Source organism: Poecile atricapillus, chromosome 13 (genome assembly GCF_030490865.1).
Source record: "Poecile atricapillus isolate bPoeAtr1 chromosome 13, bPoeAtr1.hap1, whole genome shotgun sequence".
In the NCBI taxonomy this organism is placed as follows: Eukaryota; Metazoa; Chordata; class Aves; order Passeriformes; family Paridae; genus Poecile; species Poecile atricapillus.
The window spans coordinates 9,812,654-9,833,786 of record NC_081261.1 but is presented as its reverse complement, the minus strand read 5'-3'; the positions used below and the strand labels follow the sequence as shown (position 1 = coordinate 9,833,786).

At 40.8% G+C, this 21,133-nt stretch overlaps 1 protein-coding gene and 2 long non-coding RNA genes across 4 annotated transcripts in view; 2 read left to right on the top strand and 1 right to left on the bottom strand.

Moving 5' to 3' along the window:
- LOC131584149 (uncharacterized) overlaps positions 1-6,255 on the top strand; it is an 11,581-nt gene extending 5,326 nt beyond the window's left edge. For both annotated transcript variants that reach the window (XR_009278663.1, XR_009278664.1), the window contains one exon: positions 1,394-6,255. This is a non-coding gene — a long non-coding RNA (uncharacterized LOC131584149). The remainder of the gene's footprint in view (positions 1-1,393) is intronic.
- Positions 5,946-21,133, bottom strand: PPP2CA (protein phosphatase 2 catalytic subunit alpha). The gene is made up of 7 exons (XM_058848965.1): positions 20,804-21,133; positions 9,595-9,804; positions 8,917-9,090; positions 8,647-8,736; positions 8,195-8,356; positions 7,458-7,576; positions 5,946-6,703 (listed from the first exon to the last, which is right to left on the bottom strand). The coding sequence occupies exons 1-7, from the start codon at positions 20,903-20,905 to the stop codon at positions 6,631-6,633; spliced, it is 930 nt and encodes a 309-aa protein (XP_058704948.1). The 5' UTR covers positions 20,906-21,133; the 3' UTR covers positions 5,946-6,630.
- The window catches only part of LOC131584152 (uncharacterized), a 30,447-nt gene continuing 15,950 nt past the window's right edge, over positions 6,637-21,133 (top strand). The window contains exon 1 of the long non-coding RNA XR_009278668.1: positions 6,637-6,753. This is a non-coding gene — a long non-coding RNA (uncharacterized LOC131584152). The remainder of the gene's footprint in view (positions 6,754-21,133) is intronic.

Sequence of the window (21,133 nt, the reverse complement as noted above, 5' to 3'; positions counted from 1 at the left end):
GGACTAGACCAGATTGCTCAAGGTCCCATCCAACCTGGCCGTGAACTCTTGCAAGGATGGGGCAGCCACAGCTTCTCCAGGCAACCTGTGCCAGGGCCTCACCATGCTCATAGGCAAGAATTTCTTCTCAATATCCAGTCTAGTCCTGCTCTGTTTAATGCCATTCCCTCTTGTCCTGTCACTCCGGGCCCCTGTCCTAAGGCCCTTTCCAGTTCTTTTGTAGTCCCTTTAGGCATTGGAAGGGGCTCTCAGGTCTCCTTGGAGCCTTCTCCAGGTGAACACCCCCAGCCTGCCTCCAGAGCAGAGGGGCTCCAGCCCTCAGAGCATCTCCATGTCTTCTTCTGATCTTGCTCCAGCAGATCCACACCCTTCTGATATTGGGGATCCCAGACCTAGACACAGCATGGCAGGTGGGGACTCAGAGCAGAGTAAACACCAATGGACTGACAAAGCCCAATAACTAAATCCTGTCAAGCCAACACCAAGTGAGATTTTTTTATCAGCTTCTATTTCTTCCTCTAACAGCACTCCCATTCCCCTTACATAACAGCAGGTATTTGAGATAATTTAAAAAAAACTGAAGATGAAGAGGAGGAAGATTGAAAATAGAAATACCTACCTCAAACCTATTTGCAGCACTTATTTGCTAATCAAAGCGTCACTCCACCTCCCCATATTTAAACAGTGATTTTTGTACCAGTTCTGCCCTGGCATCCTCTGAAATCATCTGGAGCGCTCTGGAGGAGCCAAGCGCGGATCCTCTGGCTGCTGAGGGTGAGGGTCACCGACCTCCGGCCACATTAGAGCCGGTGCACGTCAGCCTTGCCGACATCAGAGGCGGGCCCGGCCCTGCCGGGTCACGGCGCGCCGGTCCCGACAGACGTGGCAGTGCCACGCGGTGGCGCCGGGACCCGCTCCGAGGGACGGGAGCCGCCGGCGAGCTCAGCCCCGCAGAGATACGCTCCCGAGCAGTCCAAGAAAAGCGCAGACTTTCTGTAGGTGGCCTTGAGAACGACCTTCAGTCTTACCGTATAAAACTTACCGTATAAATATCCTTGATATAAGAACGAGGGGAAAGGAACTGGGTTAGCTTCACAGGGCTGCCTGGCTCTGGTCTCCAACGCTGGAGCCGTTCAAAGTTCAAAAAGCAGATTCTGGGCTGGTTCTGACGCCACAGATGATAATGAGCACTTGCTTTGAGGTTTCAAAGTCCATGGGAATAAATACAGTGTGTTTCAGAAGTCAGCATTTTTAAATGCATTCGAAGTATTTTAAAAAGAGATTCAAGGGGAAAAAGGGACAGTCCAGTAACATTTTGAGATGGCTGAGCTAAAGCTGGATAAACTCATGAGCAGACAACAGAACCCATCACCAGCCTTTCTCTCTCTCCTAGGAAGCTGTGGCACCCCCTCCCCTGGGCATTGTCCCCGCTCCAGTAGCAGCCGGCTGTCTTCCTCTTCCCCGAGGACAAACACAGCAGCGGAAAAGGAGCAGAGCTGCCTGAAAAGTGGGTCAAGTGTGGTATGAAACACCCACCATAGGATACTCCCAAGCAGGGCTTCTTCAGCCGCACCCCCTGCCCCCCATTTTCCTTAAAAAAGAAAGAAGCGAATAAAAGAGAGTAGCTATCACTGCCGACTCCTCCGCTGATGGCCACGATAAAGATTTTTCACAGCAAGGTTTAGGGTTTGGCTGGATGTGGGGGGTGTTTTCTCAAACTCCTGAAAAATCAAGGCAGTTGGGAGCCAAGCTAAAGCCTTTCAGCCCAATTGATCATGCAATTATCAATGTATACTCTTGAATATATATACAATGAACTCTTTTACAGTTCAGCACTTTCAGTTTTAAATGCATAATCTGTGAAAAAACTTATCAAGTGATTGAAATTAAAAACCAAATAAACTAAAGCAACAAAAACAAACAAAAAAAAACTAAACTCCAAAAACCCAGATGTGTTTGGGAGAAATCTACTGAGGAAGATGTATACAGAAGTCAAGACAACCAAAAGCAAAGATTTAGTTTAATTTATACAACCTTGTGCAATGATATGAGTAGCTGCAAAATGGAGAGTGTTCTCAAAATCACTTTCCTGCAAGTTCTCATGCAGGATGCTCACCCTGATCGCCCTGCACCTCTTCCATCACCAGTTCCAGGTACTATTAGTGACTAATATTTTATACATTGTTTATACCAGCAGCAATCATTTCAATCTTCATCCCAAAATTCTATTCACCAGAGTAATTAGGAGATCAATATTCAACCCATTTTTAAGAATAAAGCTTTTAAGCTGCAGCATAGGTTTTAAAAGGCTAAAACATGCAGTACTGCCTACTTTAACACCAAAAGTGTTGTTTCAGCCTTTCTTCCTTGTCCATGTGCCAAAGCACTCTGGTCCCTTGCTCAAGAAAGCAGCTTGCCTTTATTCTCATCCAAAAGGAGTACAGCCAAATGAATTAGAGCATCAAAATAACTTTTTGTAAAACCACAGAAAGCTGACTCTTGAACTGCTGACTCTGCAGGGCTTTCTTGGTGTGTTCATGGATACTGAAAGATTGCTACACAGTCCAGTGTGATTTTTACTTAACACTTTACCTATTTCCCACTTTCTCCCAGAACACTTTGCAGAACACCAGTACTGTGTTATGATTGCTGTGGCACACAGAAGGCATCCAACACCTTATACAAGGCTTCAAAAATCACTGCTTGCAGACATTTTGCTCCAAAAATCCAAGATCATACAAACCATGGTTTGGTTGCAAAAAACATGGAACACGTAAAAGCCATTTCTCAGGCAAAGTCTGCTCTAACCTACACAGCAACCCTTAAAACACATTAAGAGTTTCCAGGAGTGATCTGTATCCAGACAAAACCACCAGCAATTAGAGCAATAAATGAGGGTGGAACAGGTGCATAAGGAGGTAATGAGAATGGAGGCACACCTTCAGCTCACTGAATTTGGAGCAGCATTTAATTTGAAATTCAAAGTTGTGACCCCACTTGCATTTTCATACAACCATTTTTCCTGAAAGAACAAGAGTACTTGTTCTTCAGCCCCCTCCCAAAGTCACAGCACCTCCAAGAGCAGGAACTGCACTCCAGTATTATTAAAGAAACAAAGAGGTAAGAGGGGAAAAAGAATGTGTTTATTGGAAAGGCCCAAAATAAACCCAGCACTATCATAGCAGGTTTGGTTTCATCTTGTACAGGAGGAAATCCTTTATGCTTAAGAGTCACGATAAATTTTTAAATTGTCAGAGCAAAGACTTTGTCCCAAGGCCCTTGAAACACAATTACTTTCTAGAAAGGACTCAAGTGCTTCAGTTTACTATAAAATCAAAATCCATGCAACATGGATTGGTAGGTATTGGCACCTCTCAGCAGTTTTTTCTGTTACGAGAGGAGCTTTTGACAGGAACCGGACTAAGGCACGGGCAGGTAAAATTTCACAGCTTCCACTGGCAGGATGTCCCCTCACCACCTTTTTCACAGGGCAGAATGTGTTACCATCCAGACATGGGGAAGGAAGTAATGCTCTATTTACACTCTCACATGCACCCAGTATCTTGCCAGGGTACTATCAGAAGACCTAAATGAGGTAACATTGCCCAAGCACTTGGAGCAGGGATACTGAGTGTGAATGGAAGCGTTAGCAGCTAGAAACGACCCAAAATGAGCAGCAGGTGACAGTCACACACACTGGGTACCTTGGACAAACATCCATCTACAGTGGCAGCTTCAGCGATGGAGCAGGGACTGGGACAGCAACCAGCCCCAAGCTCCAGGGATCTGTGAAGAGGGGGGCCATAAGCAGAGGAACAAAGCACACAATGGAAAGAGGCAGAAGAAAGGTGTAGAAAGAGGGTAAAGGGGGAAAAAAATCTGGCAAATTCATACACTTCTGTATGTATGTAATACATATTTTGTCTCTTGTTTTTGATTTAATGGATCCTCAGTTCAGGACAGGCCTGCCACAGTTTAGAGTGCTCACTTTGATGTGATATGGCCAATGACTCATGCAAAACGAAATATGGAAAGCTCAAAACTGTCTCCTTTTCTCCATCAATATTCTCCTGGGTCTATACAAGTTCTGAGAAAGAAGAAAAAAAGAAAAAGAACAGCTCATGGAAAAGTGTAATTTCATTCCCAACTACCTTCTCATAACCTAAACCCCAATGTCAGCCCTCCTCACTAGGAGTGGGGTGTGACATTTCCACTTAAACATTGAACCACCACACGATGGGATTTCCAGCTCTGCCTCTGTTTTGTATTTCATGGAATGCACCAGGCATTGTAGAAATGGAGGAATTACTAGTGATCTCCAAAACCTGCTCATTTCTCTGCAGCCACCAGGCTCACAAGCTGAAGTAAAGGAAGTTTAGTGCAGGTGAACTAATCAATCAGCCATCGATAAATCAAACCCCCAATTATCTTTATCTTTGTTTCTTCTCTTGCATCTTCCAAAGATGGGTTCAGCTGGTTAGTGCTCCATGACAGCAATAAATTTTTTCTTCCCAATGTGTTTTTTTTTTCACAATGTAGAATCTTCACACGGACCATCACAACATAATTACAGAGGAAAGCACAAAAACTGGAGTGACTCCAACATTGTCCATGGACTTTACTAACAATGACTTGGATCTGTGTACAGAAACTGAAGCAAGGACTGCTCCCTACCAGAGCAGATGAGTCATGCCAATTAAAGCAGCAAGGAAAGCAGAAAATAGGGCAAAGTCATTCCTCTTGAAGGAATAGTGTCAATGAAAACACAAAGTCCCATCTACATAAACACAGAGAAAGACAAGCAACAGGAATGGAACGTGAACTACTCTCAGCAAAGGATTTTTTTAATAGCGATCAAAGCAAAAGCTCCCAATATACTAAAAAAAGCCACTTCATATGCACTTATTTTTAGCATGCACTTCTTCCTGTAAGAGATCAAACTACAGCAGACTGAGCTCTCCAGAAGCAATTTGAAACCCAACCTACAGGACAAAGCTCAAATTCTGCTGAAGGAAAAGCAACCACTTGAACCCTTTCTGAAAGGGGATGAAGTAATGCTTGATGAAATGCAGCATCTTCTTTGCAAGTTAAAGAATTAAGTGGTCCTCCAGTTTTTTAGAAAAGCAAGAAAGCACCAAAAAGCATGCCTAGGACTAAACCTCCAGGTGAGTTGGACATTTGCAAAATTTCTGTGTGTTCCCTTAGAAACAAGCAGAGTAAAAAACAAACTTCCATGTTATTACAGAATCTACACTGTGCCCAAGAAAGTTAAAGTCTCAAACAATATGAATATTAAGAGTCCTATTAAATCAGCAGCCAGGTACATCATTTAGATGTACCCAAGAAGTTTCACACACAAGCCTTAAGAAGGCTAACATTTGAATTTTGGCTTTGAACCAAATCATCAAATTTGGGTTCAAATCTTGAAGTAGTAGAAAGAAAATATTTAAACAGAAGTTAACATAAACCACATACTACTGTTTTTCAGAATGGAAGCTTGGGCAAATACACGTAGCACTAAACTTCAAGTTGTTTCCTTTAATATTTACAAAACTGGTTTTATTCTTAGTTTTTTCAGAAAAATGGTTTTAAGTATTAGCACCTACATTGTAAATGACTCAAACTTCAATTTACACTTGAAATAAAGCCACACGCGATTAGTTAAGTGAACCTATATTCTTTCATTTCTGAGTATTTTAGTAGAGCACCAAGAGGGAAAGAGCAACATGTGAATAACCAGCAAGCTTTTCTCAGCTGTGAGACAAAGGCCCAGGCACCTTCCTGGGACAGGATTCAAAAGGTCAGAGTTTTCCAGCACACTCCAAATCAACTCAGTTTTAGTTATTTATAAGGTGGAAATTTCTATCCAAGTTTATAAAACCCATCCAGCTACATGTTAGTTTATTAAACCACAGTTGACCTGAGATGCAATTAGAATTTTGACATTTTTCCATACTTAGTTCACAAGTTTATTATGAAAAACACTGCAGCTCTGTCCTGCAGTAACATTGTTTTACAGAAAAAAACAATTCTGTTCAATGTAATTCACTATCCTTGGACAATTACAAGGGACAATATGGTAGGGCAGAGTGGAAAAGGGAACTGAGTGCAGACAAAAAAAAAAAAAAAAATCAATACAATTAAATTAAACAGTATTCCCTGAAAATAAAACAAACAAACAGTTTCAGAACAAATATGAGGCCTTGGTACTTATTTTAAAAATGTTCTTTAAGCTTCAATGATTGTTTGCTGCTACCCTTATCTACAGTCATGCGGAATAAAGCTATAGCTAAATGGAAAGTTTAATGTATTCACGAGGTGTTAATGTCTACATCTTATTATTTGCAGTCTCTTAGAGAAAGCAAAAGTAACTACAAATAGCGCTATGCCAGAAACTGGTTTCTTGACCAACAATGTTGCTTCAGCATGCAATGAACTGGTTCATTCTAAAGTGGTCACAGTTGTTGATGACAAGAGGCTTTGTATTGAATATGGCACATCTTTTGGTCCATGTGAAAACAAAGTTTGAATGTTAAATATTTTCTGACACTTTGGAGTTACTGTTGCTCTTCCCATTTTCTTTAGGTCAACATATGGTTCATGGCAATACTGTACAGGTCTAAAATCTCTTTACAGGAAGTAGTCTGGGGTGCGACGAGTAACATGCGGTTCACCTCTACGCGGTGCTGGGTCAAACTGCAAACTGAAGAGCACAGACATCAATGAAAACACAGGAGCTCAGCTTACACTCAGGTATGTTCTAGCCATGAATTACAGGAGCAGTGGTTTAACACAGGTGAGTCTTTGCAAGTTTTATCAACCAAATTAAATATTCTAGAACAAGTGTTCCAGCTCTTCCACTCCTATCAGTATGCACTTTTAACCATCACATTTTAAATATTCCTCTTACCATGAAGGTCTGGAGAGAAATTAATTTTAGCTTTAAGACTGAAACTGCCGAACATTAGTATCTATTAGAAAGTTAAACTCTCCAGTTATTTTCAAAGACGGCAGTTTGCACAGTGCTTTTGCCTCATTTACTAGTAAAGTTGCTGCTGCAGTAGTTAATTAGAAATCTCATTCAAAAAGCTGATATCCCATCAGCTGAAGAATTCAAAGATTCCAAGTCTCCTGCCTGAGACCAACAGGAAGGCATTACCTTAGATGTGACAGACTACTCCTGCTCTCAAATCACATCCCTACACACAATAAGTCATCAAAATCCAGGGAGTCACACAAAACAAAAATGAGGAGTCCCACTTTAATCTGACAGAGAAGATCTCAACAGCAGCTGTTCAGAGGCTTGACTTCAAGACTTTAAATGTGACTAACCCAACAATTCCACACTCACTCCACCTCCTAAAAGCTTAGAGGGGGGAAAAACCCCATACTTGAACACAACTAAGTGGTATCTTAAATTCACAGGCAATGTAATTCTTGTTTTTAAGTATACTTACAAGGAGTATTTTAGAGTATCATCAAGTTCCATAATTGCAGCCTGGTTGCCACAACGGTAACAATAGTTTGGAGCACTGAAAATTGTTACTACATTCCGATCATGGCACCAGTTGTACCCCTGGAGAGGCAGGAAAAAATAATTATGACAACCAAGTTAATGTACCCTATGTAACAGCCCAACTACAAACCAACCTTTTAATTCTCCATTTTTTAATTCTAATTTTTTAATTCTCCATGCAATATTTCTCCATTGCATTAGCATTAAATAGTTAAAACAGCAATTCTGAAGTACACACAGTACAACTATGAACTTTCAACTGTGATCACCAAAACCAGTGTCCAGACATACATTTAAAAATCTGAACTGCCAGGAATAACTAAAGATCAAGAAAAAAAGCACACATCCAAGCTAAAAAGAAAAATTGCACTTTTTTTTTTCCAAGGGACACATATTTAAAAACCTTTTTATCTACACAGAAATGCAATACCACATCTAGTACCAAAGCCTGATTTGGGATATTACTGTAAGTTTTCAGGAAATAAGGCAAAAATAAAGGTTATTCCACTGCCAAACTCATTTAGTAGCACATGAATACTGTCAGGGTCAAGTTTCTGGAAGACTCTTAGCTGGATCATCACCTGTCAGCAGCATATGCACATCTCTGACACACAGAGCATGGAATAAATGGACCAAGAACACAATCCAAAGTTTAAACACACAGGCTGTCCTGCTCACCTCCATTACCAACTGATGAGCTCTTGAAACCAACGTAAGGCCATTAGCATGGTTAAAGGTTTCTGAAATATCCTGTCCGAATGTGTAACCTGCACCTCGAGGAGAAATTCCCCAGCCACCGCGATCATCTGGATCTGACCATAGCAAGTCACACATTGGACCCTGTAAGATGTAAATGATGTTTCAGAGGTGAAGTGCAAAGAACCAAAACCAAACAAAACCCAAAATACTTGAACTCGCACTACCCCTGCACAGCTCTTTGAGACTTAATATGTTTCTTTCTTTAAGCAAGGGCATGCCCCTCATTTTTCCTTTAAAAAAATCCAGAACAGGAAGACAGGCACTTGAATATTGCCAAGCTGATTTGAATTTCATTTTCAGCCTGTGAGCATAACCCCCCAATACATGCTGAATCATCAATCTCATTGGCTTATAACATTATTTTTCAGTACCTCATGGGGAACTTCCTGCAAGCGATCAAGTGCTCTGATGTGATCCAGTGTATCTATAGATGGAGAGAGGCCACCATGTAGACAAAAAATCTGCAAGAGTTAAGAGACATGAAGTTTACCTGCATTAATCAGTGCAGTTAGAACAGTTTAGAGTAAGTGATTTTGAGAAAATCTGCATGAGATTCCTTTAAAGATGAGAGCTGACAGAATGCAGTGTTAAGAGCTCCCTTTACAATCAAAAACATTCAACTTTGTCAAATGTTAACATACCTGACCATCCACCAAGGCAGTAAGAGGCAGGTAATCAAAAAGGTCTGTAAAATATTTCCAAACATTTGCATTTCCGTATTTCCTTAAACATTCATCATAGAAACCATAAACTTGTGTAATTTGCCTGCTTTCATGGTTCCCTCGAAGAATTGTGATACGTTCACGGTAACGGACCTAAACAGAACAGTTTATTTTAGCACATCAGTGAGCAACTCTTCCCCAGAAAAGAATTTGCACTCCTCAATCCCTGCCACAGATCCATAAAGCAATTAAAACCAAACCATTCTGAAGATTCAATTATAACTTTTGAGGTGAAAAAAAGGAGTAATTTATTCAAATCTTCAACTCCCAATTACTTTTGGGATTAATTACAGTTGTATTTATTATTCTAGCGGACTTCACTACACCTGTGCATTAAGCTGATTTCTCCAAGCAAATTCTTTAAGATTGCTATTTAGGCAAGTAAAAAATCACTCATTTTAGATAAAGCTTAGGCTTACACCTGAACATTTTTATAGTAATTTTTTTTAAGAAGTGATTTAGAAAACTAAGACAACCAAGAAGTCAGTTTCAGTACATCTAACACCAATTCAGTGAAAATCATTATATACAGTAAGTGTAGTCAGGATAGTAATGATATATTTTACACATAACTGTAAAGCCAAGAAGAAAAGTTACCTTAAGAGCTACAAGCAATGTGACTGTTTCAACTGAATAATATCCTCTGTCAACATAGTCCCCCATAAACAAATAGTTTGTGTCTGGTGATTTGCCTCCAATTCTGAAAAGTTCCATGAGGTCGTGAAATTGTCCATGGACATCTCCACAGACTGTGACTGGACATCGCACTTCTTGTACGTTGGATTCTTTTGTCAAAATTTCTTTAGCCTATAAAGCAAAAAAGCACATAAACTGTGAGTTAGTCTATGAAGAGCCATTTTATTCAAAGCATGCTCTACCACTTCCAATTCTGCTACCTGCTCTGTTTAGGAGCTCTTCTCTGAAGCACTTGAGGTAAAAGCTTATCTTTACTTAAATGCCATTTATCTTTAAACAGTTTATGAATACTTTCACTTTATGAAACCCCGTATTAGTAATTAGCAGTTGTGTGGCTTTTTTTCCTCCTTGAGGATGGTATCTTAAGTAAAACTTCAGCCTTTCTACAAAAACGGTTCTGTGAAGCATAGAACAACGATCATCACTACTGCAACTTAAAAAGTTTTTAAGTATTTTGAAAAATTAAATCTAAAAATCCTGCCAACATCTGACCTCCAAAAGCCCAAATCACTCCAAAAGGTCAAAACACTACCAACATCTTGGCATTCACCCGTACAAACATCTTCGACCCACCTGCAAAGGCAGGGAGTCCTGCATAAAGCAGAATGAGAATAAACATCCACTGGTACCAGCAATTACAGAGCAGATCATTACCTGCCCAAGTTTTCTCAACAACTTCTGTGATTAAACGGACTAGTAACATCAAGTTGTGTCTTCATAAACAAAAGCTGGGTAAGATCTTCTCATCACCATTTTTTCCAAAAAAAATGTGTATATAAAAGTTACAGACAAAGGTAACTTGTCTGAAGAAGCACAGGCTAAATATGGCACCAGAAAGGTAATTTTGAAATAATGCAACACAGTTGTTACAGTTTGTTCTGAGAACAGTCACCAGACACATGCCACAATGATTTGCTAAATCAAGAAGGTATTAGAAATATAAATAGTAACAAGTTTACTAGTTACCATCTACCAAGACTTTCCTGTTTTTCAAGAGTCAATGCTCCTATTCAAAAAGGATCCTTTTTCACCTCATTACCACAATTACAAGAAAATATATAAAAACTATTTAATATATATTTATATAATATATATATAATATTTTATATATTTAATATATAAAAACTATATTCTATTCTATAACCCAAGTTATCTACACGACAGTGGCTGACACTCACACCCAAATGTGGTGTCACTGTCCCACACATCATCCTGGGTGACCACCAGGGTCACCACTTCAAACAGAAGCAACACCTAAGTTTAATGATGAAGATTGAAGAAATTTTAATGTTTCACTGCAAAGACATGCAAAAATACAGCAAGGCTAAGCACCCTGCACAACACAAAGCTTTAGGTGTCACTCTGCAGATATATTTACATCTAAAGTCAGTTTCACATGGGAGTTTCCACTTGCGCTGTGCCCAGTACTAAAGATAGGTCATTCCTGGCTTGTGGTCAATGCTAAAAGTGCAGATTTATTTTAAGATAGCCTGACTTGAGTTAATTTTAATGCAGTGACAGTCACCGGATGTTTTGAAGGTGTTTTAACAGCCTTAGCCTCTTCTAATACTCTCTTACATTCTGAAGCATTAGCCAGCTTAGTTCTTCTTTTGAAAGAGAATGTCACAGATGCTCACAGCACTTCGATATTAAAAAAACCCTACTCTTTAATGAGAAAGTTTCTACCACTGGATTTTCTTAACACACTTGAAGCACTGCACTCAGTGCAGCATTCATTTTTCATCAAAGGTATGCAGCCTTTGTGCGGAGAATGGTAGAGTTCTCAGCAACTGAGTTGTTGCTTCCTCAGTTTCTGAAATATTAAATCATTCAGATATGCACATGACCAAACATGCAGAGAAGTCAGACAGCTACTCTGATGGGAAAAGACTGTTCCAGGTCAACCTGCAAAACAGCAACCTCTGTTTAAATCCTGAAGTGGAGGAATGCTGGTGCACAGATGCCAACATTTCCATGTTCTAAAACCAGTTTCATGCAACACTGTTATGAACTGTTTAGTTCATTTACAGTCTTATGTCCCACAGTATTAAAAGTGGCACATAAACACTCTACATGGTTCGATAAAAAAGCTTCAGCAGAGCCGAAGGTAGGAAAAATAACATCCTGAAAACAAGCCACCAACAAGTAGTCTACTATATCTCAACTTTTACAATAAATGAATTCCTATAAAAAGTCACTTTTTTATAAGAAAAAAACCCACTAATCACCAATCCTACTCCTGCAGTATCTGTGCCCCTGACCTTGTATTGGATCACACACAGCCCTGTGCAACTCCACCTGGTACCACTCCCTCTTTTTATTGATTCTTGATGGTGCTGCTTACTCACCAGGTCACACAACTCTCTCCCCCTAAGCATCCTCCCCTCCAACAAATGGACTGCCCACCAGCAGCTCTACTACACTTGCCCATGGAAGGGAAAGCAGTAGAGCACTCTTCAGCAGAAGGCAGAAAACTCCTTGATCCAACCATCTGACAAAGGAGAACTAGGAAAGACACACATACGCCACCCCCTGAACTTCAAACACCCCAGGACCTATTGCCACAAAGGATAATACTGCAACACTGCAGTATTTTGACATCAACATTTTTAAACATCCAGGCTTCACTGCCTATCATCAGGACAAACAATAAAATTCAGAAACAGATTTTCTTGAGCACCTATTAATTATTTTTTATCTCTGCCTTTTTTCAGTTCTTAACAATTATTATTAGACAGTCCTGAACTTCTCTACACCTCCAACATGTAATTAATTTCTTTTACATAGTAGAATACCACCACAAATGAAACTTCCATGGCGTAGAGTACTTAAGCAAAAATTTCTTAACAACCTACTCTGTTACAGTTGTAAAACTCTGCCTCTGAATCAGTTTAATTACTTTTTCAGCATTACACTCTCAGACTTCAACATAAAGTGTAAACACATACAGAATAAGACTGCAAAGAACACGTTACTTCAAGTTGATAAATGCTAATTTTACAGCCAATTACAAATGAAGTCTAAGACAGAAAAAACACACAGCTGTGAGACAGTTACACAAGAAGAGTATAAGAAGAACCAAGTGTAATGCTGTCATAAACACTACTGCTGAGGTGGAAGGTCACATATTTTACTCAGAACAAATCTCAAACAATAAGCACATATCAAATACATTTCAGCTTAGTCATAGTGACTGGAATTCATTCTGACTTGATACTGGCTTACTCAGTCATTTCACTGTAAAGAGAAAACTTTTGCAATCCCAAAATTCAGCCAGAATAAAACCAGTATTGGTTTAAATACACAAGAAAACAAACGGTTTTCACTTTACTATAAAAAGAGTAGCACTGCATAAAAACACAACCTAGTAACTGAGAATTAAACCATTCCTGGCCTGCTGCACATCATCTAAAGGCCCAGCTGAACAATACCAAGCTGCTTTGGTGGCTCTGTTTCCAGAGAACATCTCTGCAAAATGCTATTTCTAAAACACAAAGATCAGCTTTGTTGTTTTAAGACAGTACAGAATCCAACAGTATGAACTGCCATGGAAAAGAATTTGAAAAGATGACCATTGAAGTCACTACCATATGATTTTCAGATCCTCAGTTTATTTAATTAGATGCATGGGTTTTATGCATGCAGATGTATCTCTTATTTCCCCTGCTCCCTCCAAATATTTTTATCCCATATGCCACAAACTAAGGCTCAGAGTTGAGTGCCATAAAAGTTGTAATCCATCCATTTTACTTCCTCAACTCACTCTGTGCTGAGGATAACCAAGTTTTCCCTCATGAGCAGTGTACATCATCAACCTTATCTCACATAAATAATTTCCAGTGGTCCATTTCTGCAAAATCCTCTGAATTAATCTGTACCCAAATTCCTCTCTGTTTCCAGAATATACCAGGTGTTTCTTCATTCCTCTGACCCCTCCTTAGGTCCCTACATTCTAGCACGAGCTCTGACAACTCAGCCCTATTATCTACCTTGAAAAACTCTGGGGCGCGTAAAAGAAAGTAACAAGACCCAAACCTCACTGTGTCTGTGTAGAATTGTAAATCAATGCTTGAAGCAGCACTATGAAGCACTCATCAAAAGATTACTACTACTAACTCAGTAAAGAAAATACAATCATTATTTTAATTAGACAACCCAGCCCCAAAGTCATGGCTGCAGATGGTAATGTATCATCCTTGGCTGACCAGAATTCACACCTGAAGCCCACCATGCCGTCTAGTAAAGTCTGTAATGAGAAACAGCCACTGGAACCATGAAATAGCTATTTGTAGTTACCATAAAGATATTTTGATGAGATTGAAGACTTCAGCCACACCCATAATTTCCTGTCACCAAGGTGCACAGGATGTGACTAAAGGAACAATGATCAGCTAATTGGGATGAATACTGGTTTTAGCTGTTCAAACATCATGACCTGGAAGAGAGTCCAGTTCCAAGCAAAGTCATCCATTACAGTCAGCAATTCTTCTGCAGAGTCAATGCTTTTCAATTTAAAGGTTTCCCCCACTCTTTACATGGGGAGGAAAGAGAGCAAGTTCAGACAAAAGATTTATTTATTATTTAAAGCAAAAGGTGTTTTCATTCACTGTCTAACATCTGTAACAAAACTACATAAATGAAGTCCCCAAAAACACCCTTCTGCAAAGGAGGCAAGGCAGTCAGATTACATAGGACACAAATGGGAAACTGATTTATACTGAATTTTGCAATCCACTAAGGAGTTCGGTGTGAATGTAGAAGTAGGAACAAAATTAAAAAACAAAGCTCCCCAATGACGTTTAATTATTGAGTATTCCAAAGTAAGTAAAACCAGGATTTCCATCCACATAGAAACACTGAGCAGCAAAATACTCTTTTGCCAGGACAAAAGATGATGGATGCATCTACTTTCTCTCTGGATTTGTGAGTAGCACCTACACCTTCATTTCTAATCTCTTCTGTTCAGTGAGAAGAGAGACCAGTTTAAATACAAGATCTTAGCCAACCAAAAGAGCAACCCCAATGCCAGGACTGCTGTAAGAGTAAAATAAGACAATCACTTTCCTTTATCGCCTGTAAATTCTAGAAGGTCTACAAGAAAACATGCAAGCCACAAACTTCTGTTAAATAACACTCTCTTCCTTTGTATTACAAAAGTAAGGACTGACACCATTTGAAACTTTGATAGTCCACTCAACATTTCCATTTGAAAAGATCAGTAGCAGTCTTACACACTCAGAGTAACTGATGTGTTCTTGCCCTCAAGAGGCAAATCTGGAAGGGGCAAGGCTATTTATCAATCAGCAGTTGCCAAGAACAGTGGAGATAGGAAGAGGACCTTCTGGAAGAACTCAGTGTCATTATTTTGCTTCATACAAAAGATATTAGTATCTTCAATTTTAAATTGAAAAATAATCTAGAAAAAAACTTTTTATAAAAACATAGGCCAAGGAAGTCAGGAACCCTTATGCCTTCCTTGCCTCATGGCAAGCTCCAAGAAACAGCAATGACAGCAATGCAAGAAGCTGACCACTTACGGGGATGTTTTTCAGCCCTCTCTTTAGAACAAGTTGTATTCATTTTGAATCATTCAAGTTGTTAAAAAAATAAATAGGGTAAACCTATTCCCAAACTAGCTGTGCCTGATACCACCAAGTCCAGCTTCACAGAATGAACTCAAAAAGTTCTCAACCCTTTTGTTCCAGTAACTCCAACACAGCTTTGCAGAGTCATGTTACAGGTAAGGACACCAGTTGGAGGATAGCGTATCAAATCTCAAGAAAGAGCAGCAAGCAAGAAACACCTGTATTGGAAAGCATGTTCAAGATATTCAGTGGAAATATTGGAGACCTGACTACTGAGTAACTGAGCTCCAGTATTCATTCTTTAGCCAGGAATAAACATTTTCCAGCTTAATATACACTACCTGAAGAAAAAGAACCACAGCATTATTGAATACAGGTGGTGTTTAAGGGTCCCTAAGCAAGCGTGAAAATTCAATCCCTGCTCCTGTGAATTCCCCTTACACAGATCTGTTGCACGAAGTCTTGTGTACTCCTGCCAGACACAGAGAGGTTTGAGTTTTGTGCTGGGAAAGGCAATGCAGGTTGATTTAACCCAGTAACTGAAAATGGCTCAGAAGCAATCATGAGCAGCACTGTCATCACATCTGAGCAGGCCTCAGCACAGGTAGATTTGGAAGAGGACATCAGTCTTGCAGCCTCATCCATGTCTTTAGCCTCAAACTTGCAGAACTCAAGTAGGAGCTTGCTCTGATTTAGGAGTGCTTCCTGCTGTTAGCTTAAGCTATGCCCAAAACAACACAAGTATCTTTCACTTCTACTCGATCACAACTAATATTGTAACTAAAAGAAAAAACCCAAAACCAAACACCTCACTGCTAGCACAACTCCATTTTTACAGAATTTACCAGAATTGAAAAAAAAAAACGACCAGAAAGCTGAGAAAGCTGCTGATGCTACAATCACTGGCACACTCAAGACTAAATTTTTATATGCACATTAAGATGTTGTATGTAAATCCGGACTAGGTTAGAAGGCTGGCAAGGTTGACACTTCAAATGCATTCTGTGGAAAGAGACAATTTCCATTTTTCATTATCAACCATAACAAAAAACAAACAAACAAAATGAGACAAACAAACAAAAAACCACCACCAAAAAAACCCACAACAAATCAGAACACTGGGCATGAAATGATTAATTTTTTTAAGTGTTCCAGAATAATCTAAAACACGGTCATTTAAAAGTTATTAAAAGCGTTGTACACTACACTTGTAACTCTTCAGAGACAGAAGGTGTAACTACATGAGCCTGTCAATGACTTGATCCCTGGGTATGTTCAACAAAGCAGCAAAAGGAGCCCTAAAACACCCTCTGGTCTCCCAGAACCCCTTGAACAGCTCCTGAGGGGCCCTCCCACCGCTGGCAGCAGAGTTCCCTTGCTACAGAATCCAGAAGCTTGTGCAGTGAGTGGCAAGGCAGAGCTGCAATGCTGCACATTCCTCTCCTGCCAGGGCCAAGTGTGAAGGGACACAGAACCTGCCCACCACACAGGGCACACCATACTCTCACTACCTGGGAATTCTGTTGGGGCAGGTTTCTTGCCTAATTTACAGCAAGTTCAGACAGGAACATTAATTTTCACAATCATCTTAGACTGAAGAATGGTTAGTTATACACGATGGATATGGGAATGCAAAAGCTAGCTAATGGAAAAGCCCTTGCAAATGCAGCTGGAAACAGTTTAAAACATTCACTTCTGGCCAAAAATAATCAGCTAAGAAAAGCAACTCCTGAACAGCCCAGGAAGCAGAAGGGAAAATGTGCCTCTGACTGAAAAAAAAGAATTGGGCAGACAGCTCAGCTTAAAACACAGGAATGAGATCCACAGAGCATGTAAGTTCTACGCATTACAGGAACAGAACTTTGCACAGGCTTTTTTGATGCAAAAGCAAGCTTCATCAGAAACATACCTGTCCTCTCAGAATTAAGTCACTTAACATAAGCTAAATGAGTTTGCACAACTCCAACAGCTGCCATGGGTATAAGCATGTTTCATTAGAGAACATCTAGCTTGAAAGAGATCAGGTGTTAAAGTGAAAATTCTACAGCAGGAAAAGAAATTAGAAAAATACATCATGAACAAGGTACATACCAGAGAACGGTATAGGCCCCGAAACACATTTACACTACAGAAATTAACAATGGTGACAAATCAAAAAGCAAATGTAACCAACATCATTGCTACAGATCAAAAACTTCAGGAGTCAAATCTTGAATTAAGGTTTCTCAAATGCCTTTATCAGAATCAGTCCTTCACAGTTTAAAATATTTTGGCTAGCAGCACTATCCATTGAAAGGTATTTTACTAGCAAGTCAAAAACCCTGAACACTCCACACAGTATATATGACCAAGCAGCCCCTTCTCTCTACAAAAACTGGAGATGCCACACTCAAACTTACCTAATTATGGAGTAGTGTTTTCAAGGGAGTGGCTCTGACACCTCTGCCTCCACCTGCACTAGAAACCTTCTGCAATAACCAAAGCAAAGTCTATCCAGAAATTCACCTTATTCCTTTGTGCAATTTTAGATTGTCATCCCAATTTCCTGAGCAATGTACCACACAGACAGCTCCTGTGATAAAGGGCATTTATACACAGAGGAGACAAGACCATTTCCCTTCACCCTCACAATGTATGGGAAAAAAACTAAAGCAGTATCCTTTCATTCAAAATGGCCAGTGGAAAAACTCTCACCTGGCAATAAAGAATTTCCTTTCACCTCTGCCAATAAACAATTCATCACTAACAGGACAAACACTGCTGACATGTAACAGTAACTGGACTGGGTATATTCTGACCACCTCTTTAGAACCTGCACTTCTCAAATGCTGAAGCAAAGCACACACAATCGGTCACTGGACTGATGTAACATTAAACACGCAGCACATACTAAGCCTAGAATAATTTAACTGCCACTCAGAGGTTGATTATTGCAAATCATTTGTGAAAGTATAATGCATTATTCATGGTTACAAATTACTTCTAGATTTCAAAGATGTTTCTGCCCAGTTTCCACCACCACCATCACCCAGGTAATCAGGCTCAGTAAAAGACACGCCAAGAAAGTAACTGGGATGCACCGACCGCCACACAATTATCATGTTTGTAAAAAGCTGTTATGTTCTGCGGGTATCAATACTGAAATACAAGACAGCCCTTAGGCTTATTCTTACTAGACAGGCACCAGTCTGCACACAAGAAGCCCCAGCAGATCAAGAAATACTTGTCAGGGAGATCATCCAATCAAACAGTGTTATCAGGGAAAAGCCCTCAATTTTTTTTCAGTTGTTTATTTTAACAAGCCCTATTGCAATTCAATGTGGTGAAGATCAACAGTTTATACCTAGTGGGGTCTTTATCTGTCCTTTGGAATGATAGCTATATTTGACACTGTCTTTAAACTATTCATGGAAAAACAGCCTTTTGATGCATTTACATCCACAAAACAACAGTCCAAACAAAGCACAATCCAGTGAGGTTTCTGAGAGTCATTGCCGGTAACATGGAAACACATTAAAGCAAGTGCTGTACCTCAGTGGAAGGTGCAGGACTGAACTCTCATCCCACTTCCATGAACAGAGCAGAGACAAGAAGATGGAAAACTCAGACTTCAAGGGCCTACTTCCAATTCCTTGCATCAGCAACCATGAAGAAACTTAACTACTCTCAGCAGAAAGTCCAAGTAAATCCACCTGTAGTTATTAGCAACAAATCAACTTTCCCTAACATCACCAGACCTGTGGCCAAACTCTGCACAGTGCTGATCACATACCCGGCACACTGAGAGAACTGTCACCCTACCCAAACCTCACAGCCACCCAACTCAGCCAACATGAAGGCTGCTGCTAAATAATACTGTGATTGGCAGATTTCTTCTCTTCCACATTCTCACGGTCTCTCATCTCAACACAGAGCAGTCAGACACAAAGTTTTCTTTTCTTTTTCCCTTCACCATTATCTTGGTGATAAGGATTGCACATTTATCCATAAATACAGCTCATTTTTATTCTTCACTGGGAAAAAATGAAAAAGTCATCTTGTGCAACACTGATGACTGGAACTACTGTATCTTCTGTAAGGAATTCCTAGTGGTATGCCTGCTTCTCACTGAACCAAAACCACCAGTACACTGAAAGCTTTTTGTACATTATACATCACTCATGGTCTTGCAAGTTACCATAGAAGCCCACAAAATGGGCCATATGCACCCACTCCAGTGGGATTCAGGACTCAGTACCCACCAGTTTATAAACGGTGGCAAGTGAAATATTTGCCTCTCACACAAAACAATACAAGGAAGATGCTAGACCACTGTCATTGGAGATGCACATGGAAATAGCCATGTGGTGATACTGCCACTTGCTTGCAACACCATTTGAAATGAACAGCCTGGATCAAATGGAAACAACATTGACTTGCTGGAATACAAGTGAACTAAAATCTGTACTGGAGCAAGAGCCAGTCTGGCCAAAATCACTGCAAGTTCTTTATTAAGTTCATAGACAGTCCTTTCCAAACAATTTGCTTCCGAAACAACCCGATTCAGTATTTGAAAGCATGGTTCCAATTTTAAAATATTCTAGGTACTTTCTGTGGCAAGTACATAAGCTTCTTTAGAAGCCAATACATCCATAATTTCATGTACTCCTTAATAACCATTTCCAAAAACATTCACAAATACTACATTTTTCAGTCCAGAAATACTGGAATATATAAAACCATCAGTAATTAAAAAAAAAAACAAAAAAAAACCAAACACCCAAAAACCCCCCAAAAAACCACCACCAACAACCCACAACTATAAAGTTACACACAGAATTAGAATTCAACTGGAAAATGCATCTGGATACTACCAGAACAAGATTTTCCTAAATTTCCAAAACGCAATCTGTCCTAGGTTGGCTGTACAACCTTTTTGAGCTGTGAACGTCTCAATCAACACATTGCTCTGTAACATCCGCGTCTCAACATTTTCAAATCATCACCGTAAGAATATAGTTATATAGAATCTCGACTGTTTATTCTGTGAATTTCGTGAAATTCCGATCCTTATTGAGGGAAACCAAAACCCCAAAGCTAATTTACCCTTCAACTAGTTATAAACGTGTCTATGCTTATTCATATAATGAAAAATACTAAAATTAAATCAAAGCAGCAGCTCTTTACCGCGCATAATTTCCAAGCGCTTACCACAAGGTTTTACTTCCATTGTAATAACTCACGCTTTTGGGGGCCGATTTAACATTTTAACCGGAGGGGGAGGGGGGTGGGGGTCTCCCGGGGTCTCTCCCGAGGATCCATCGCGGCCGCGGCGCCATTTTAGGAGGCGCTGAGCGGGCGGGAGGCGGAGTCGAGGCTCCAGCACAGGCGAGGGGCCGCGGCTCCCCCGGCCCGCTCCCCCCGCCGGGCCACGCCGAGCCCCCGGCCCGCCCAAGGGCCCCGCGCCCGCCCGACCGAGCAGCGCCGCCCCCGCCAGCAGCTCCCTGCCCGGCCCCGCCGCCTCCCCGCAGCCCCTCGCTCCTCACCTTCTCGCAAAGGCTCTTCACCTGCCCCTCGGACAGCTGCTTGCACTCGTTGAGCTGCTCCACCCACTGATCGAGCTCCTTGGTGAAGACCTTCTCCTCCATCCCGCTCTCCCTCTCCCCCTCCCCCTCCTCCTCTTCACCGGCTGCTGCTGCCGCACCGCCCCGCGGGCCCCTGCAATCCGCGCTCCCCACAGCGGCGGCGGCCGCGACGCGTCAGGGCAGGCGGGCGGGCGCGGGGAGAGGGCGGCCCGGGGCTCTCCGGCTGCGGCAGCGCTGCCGCTCCTCGCTCCGCACCGTGTAATGGCCGCCGCTGCTGACGTCACCGCCCCG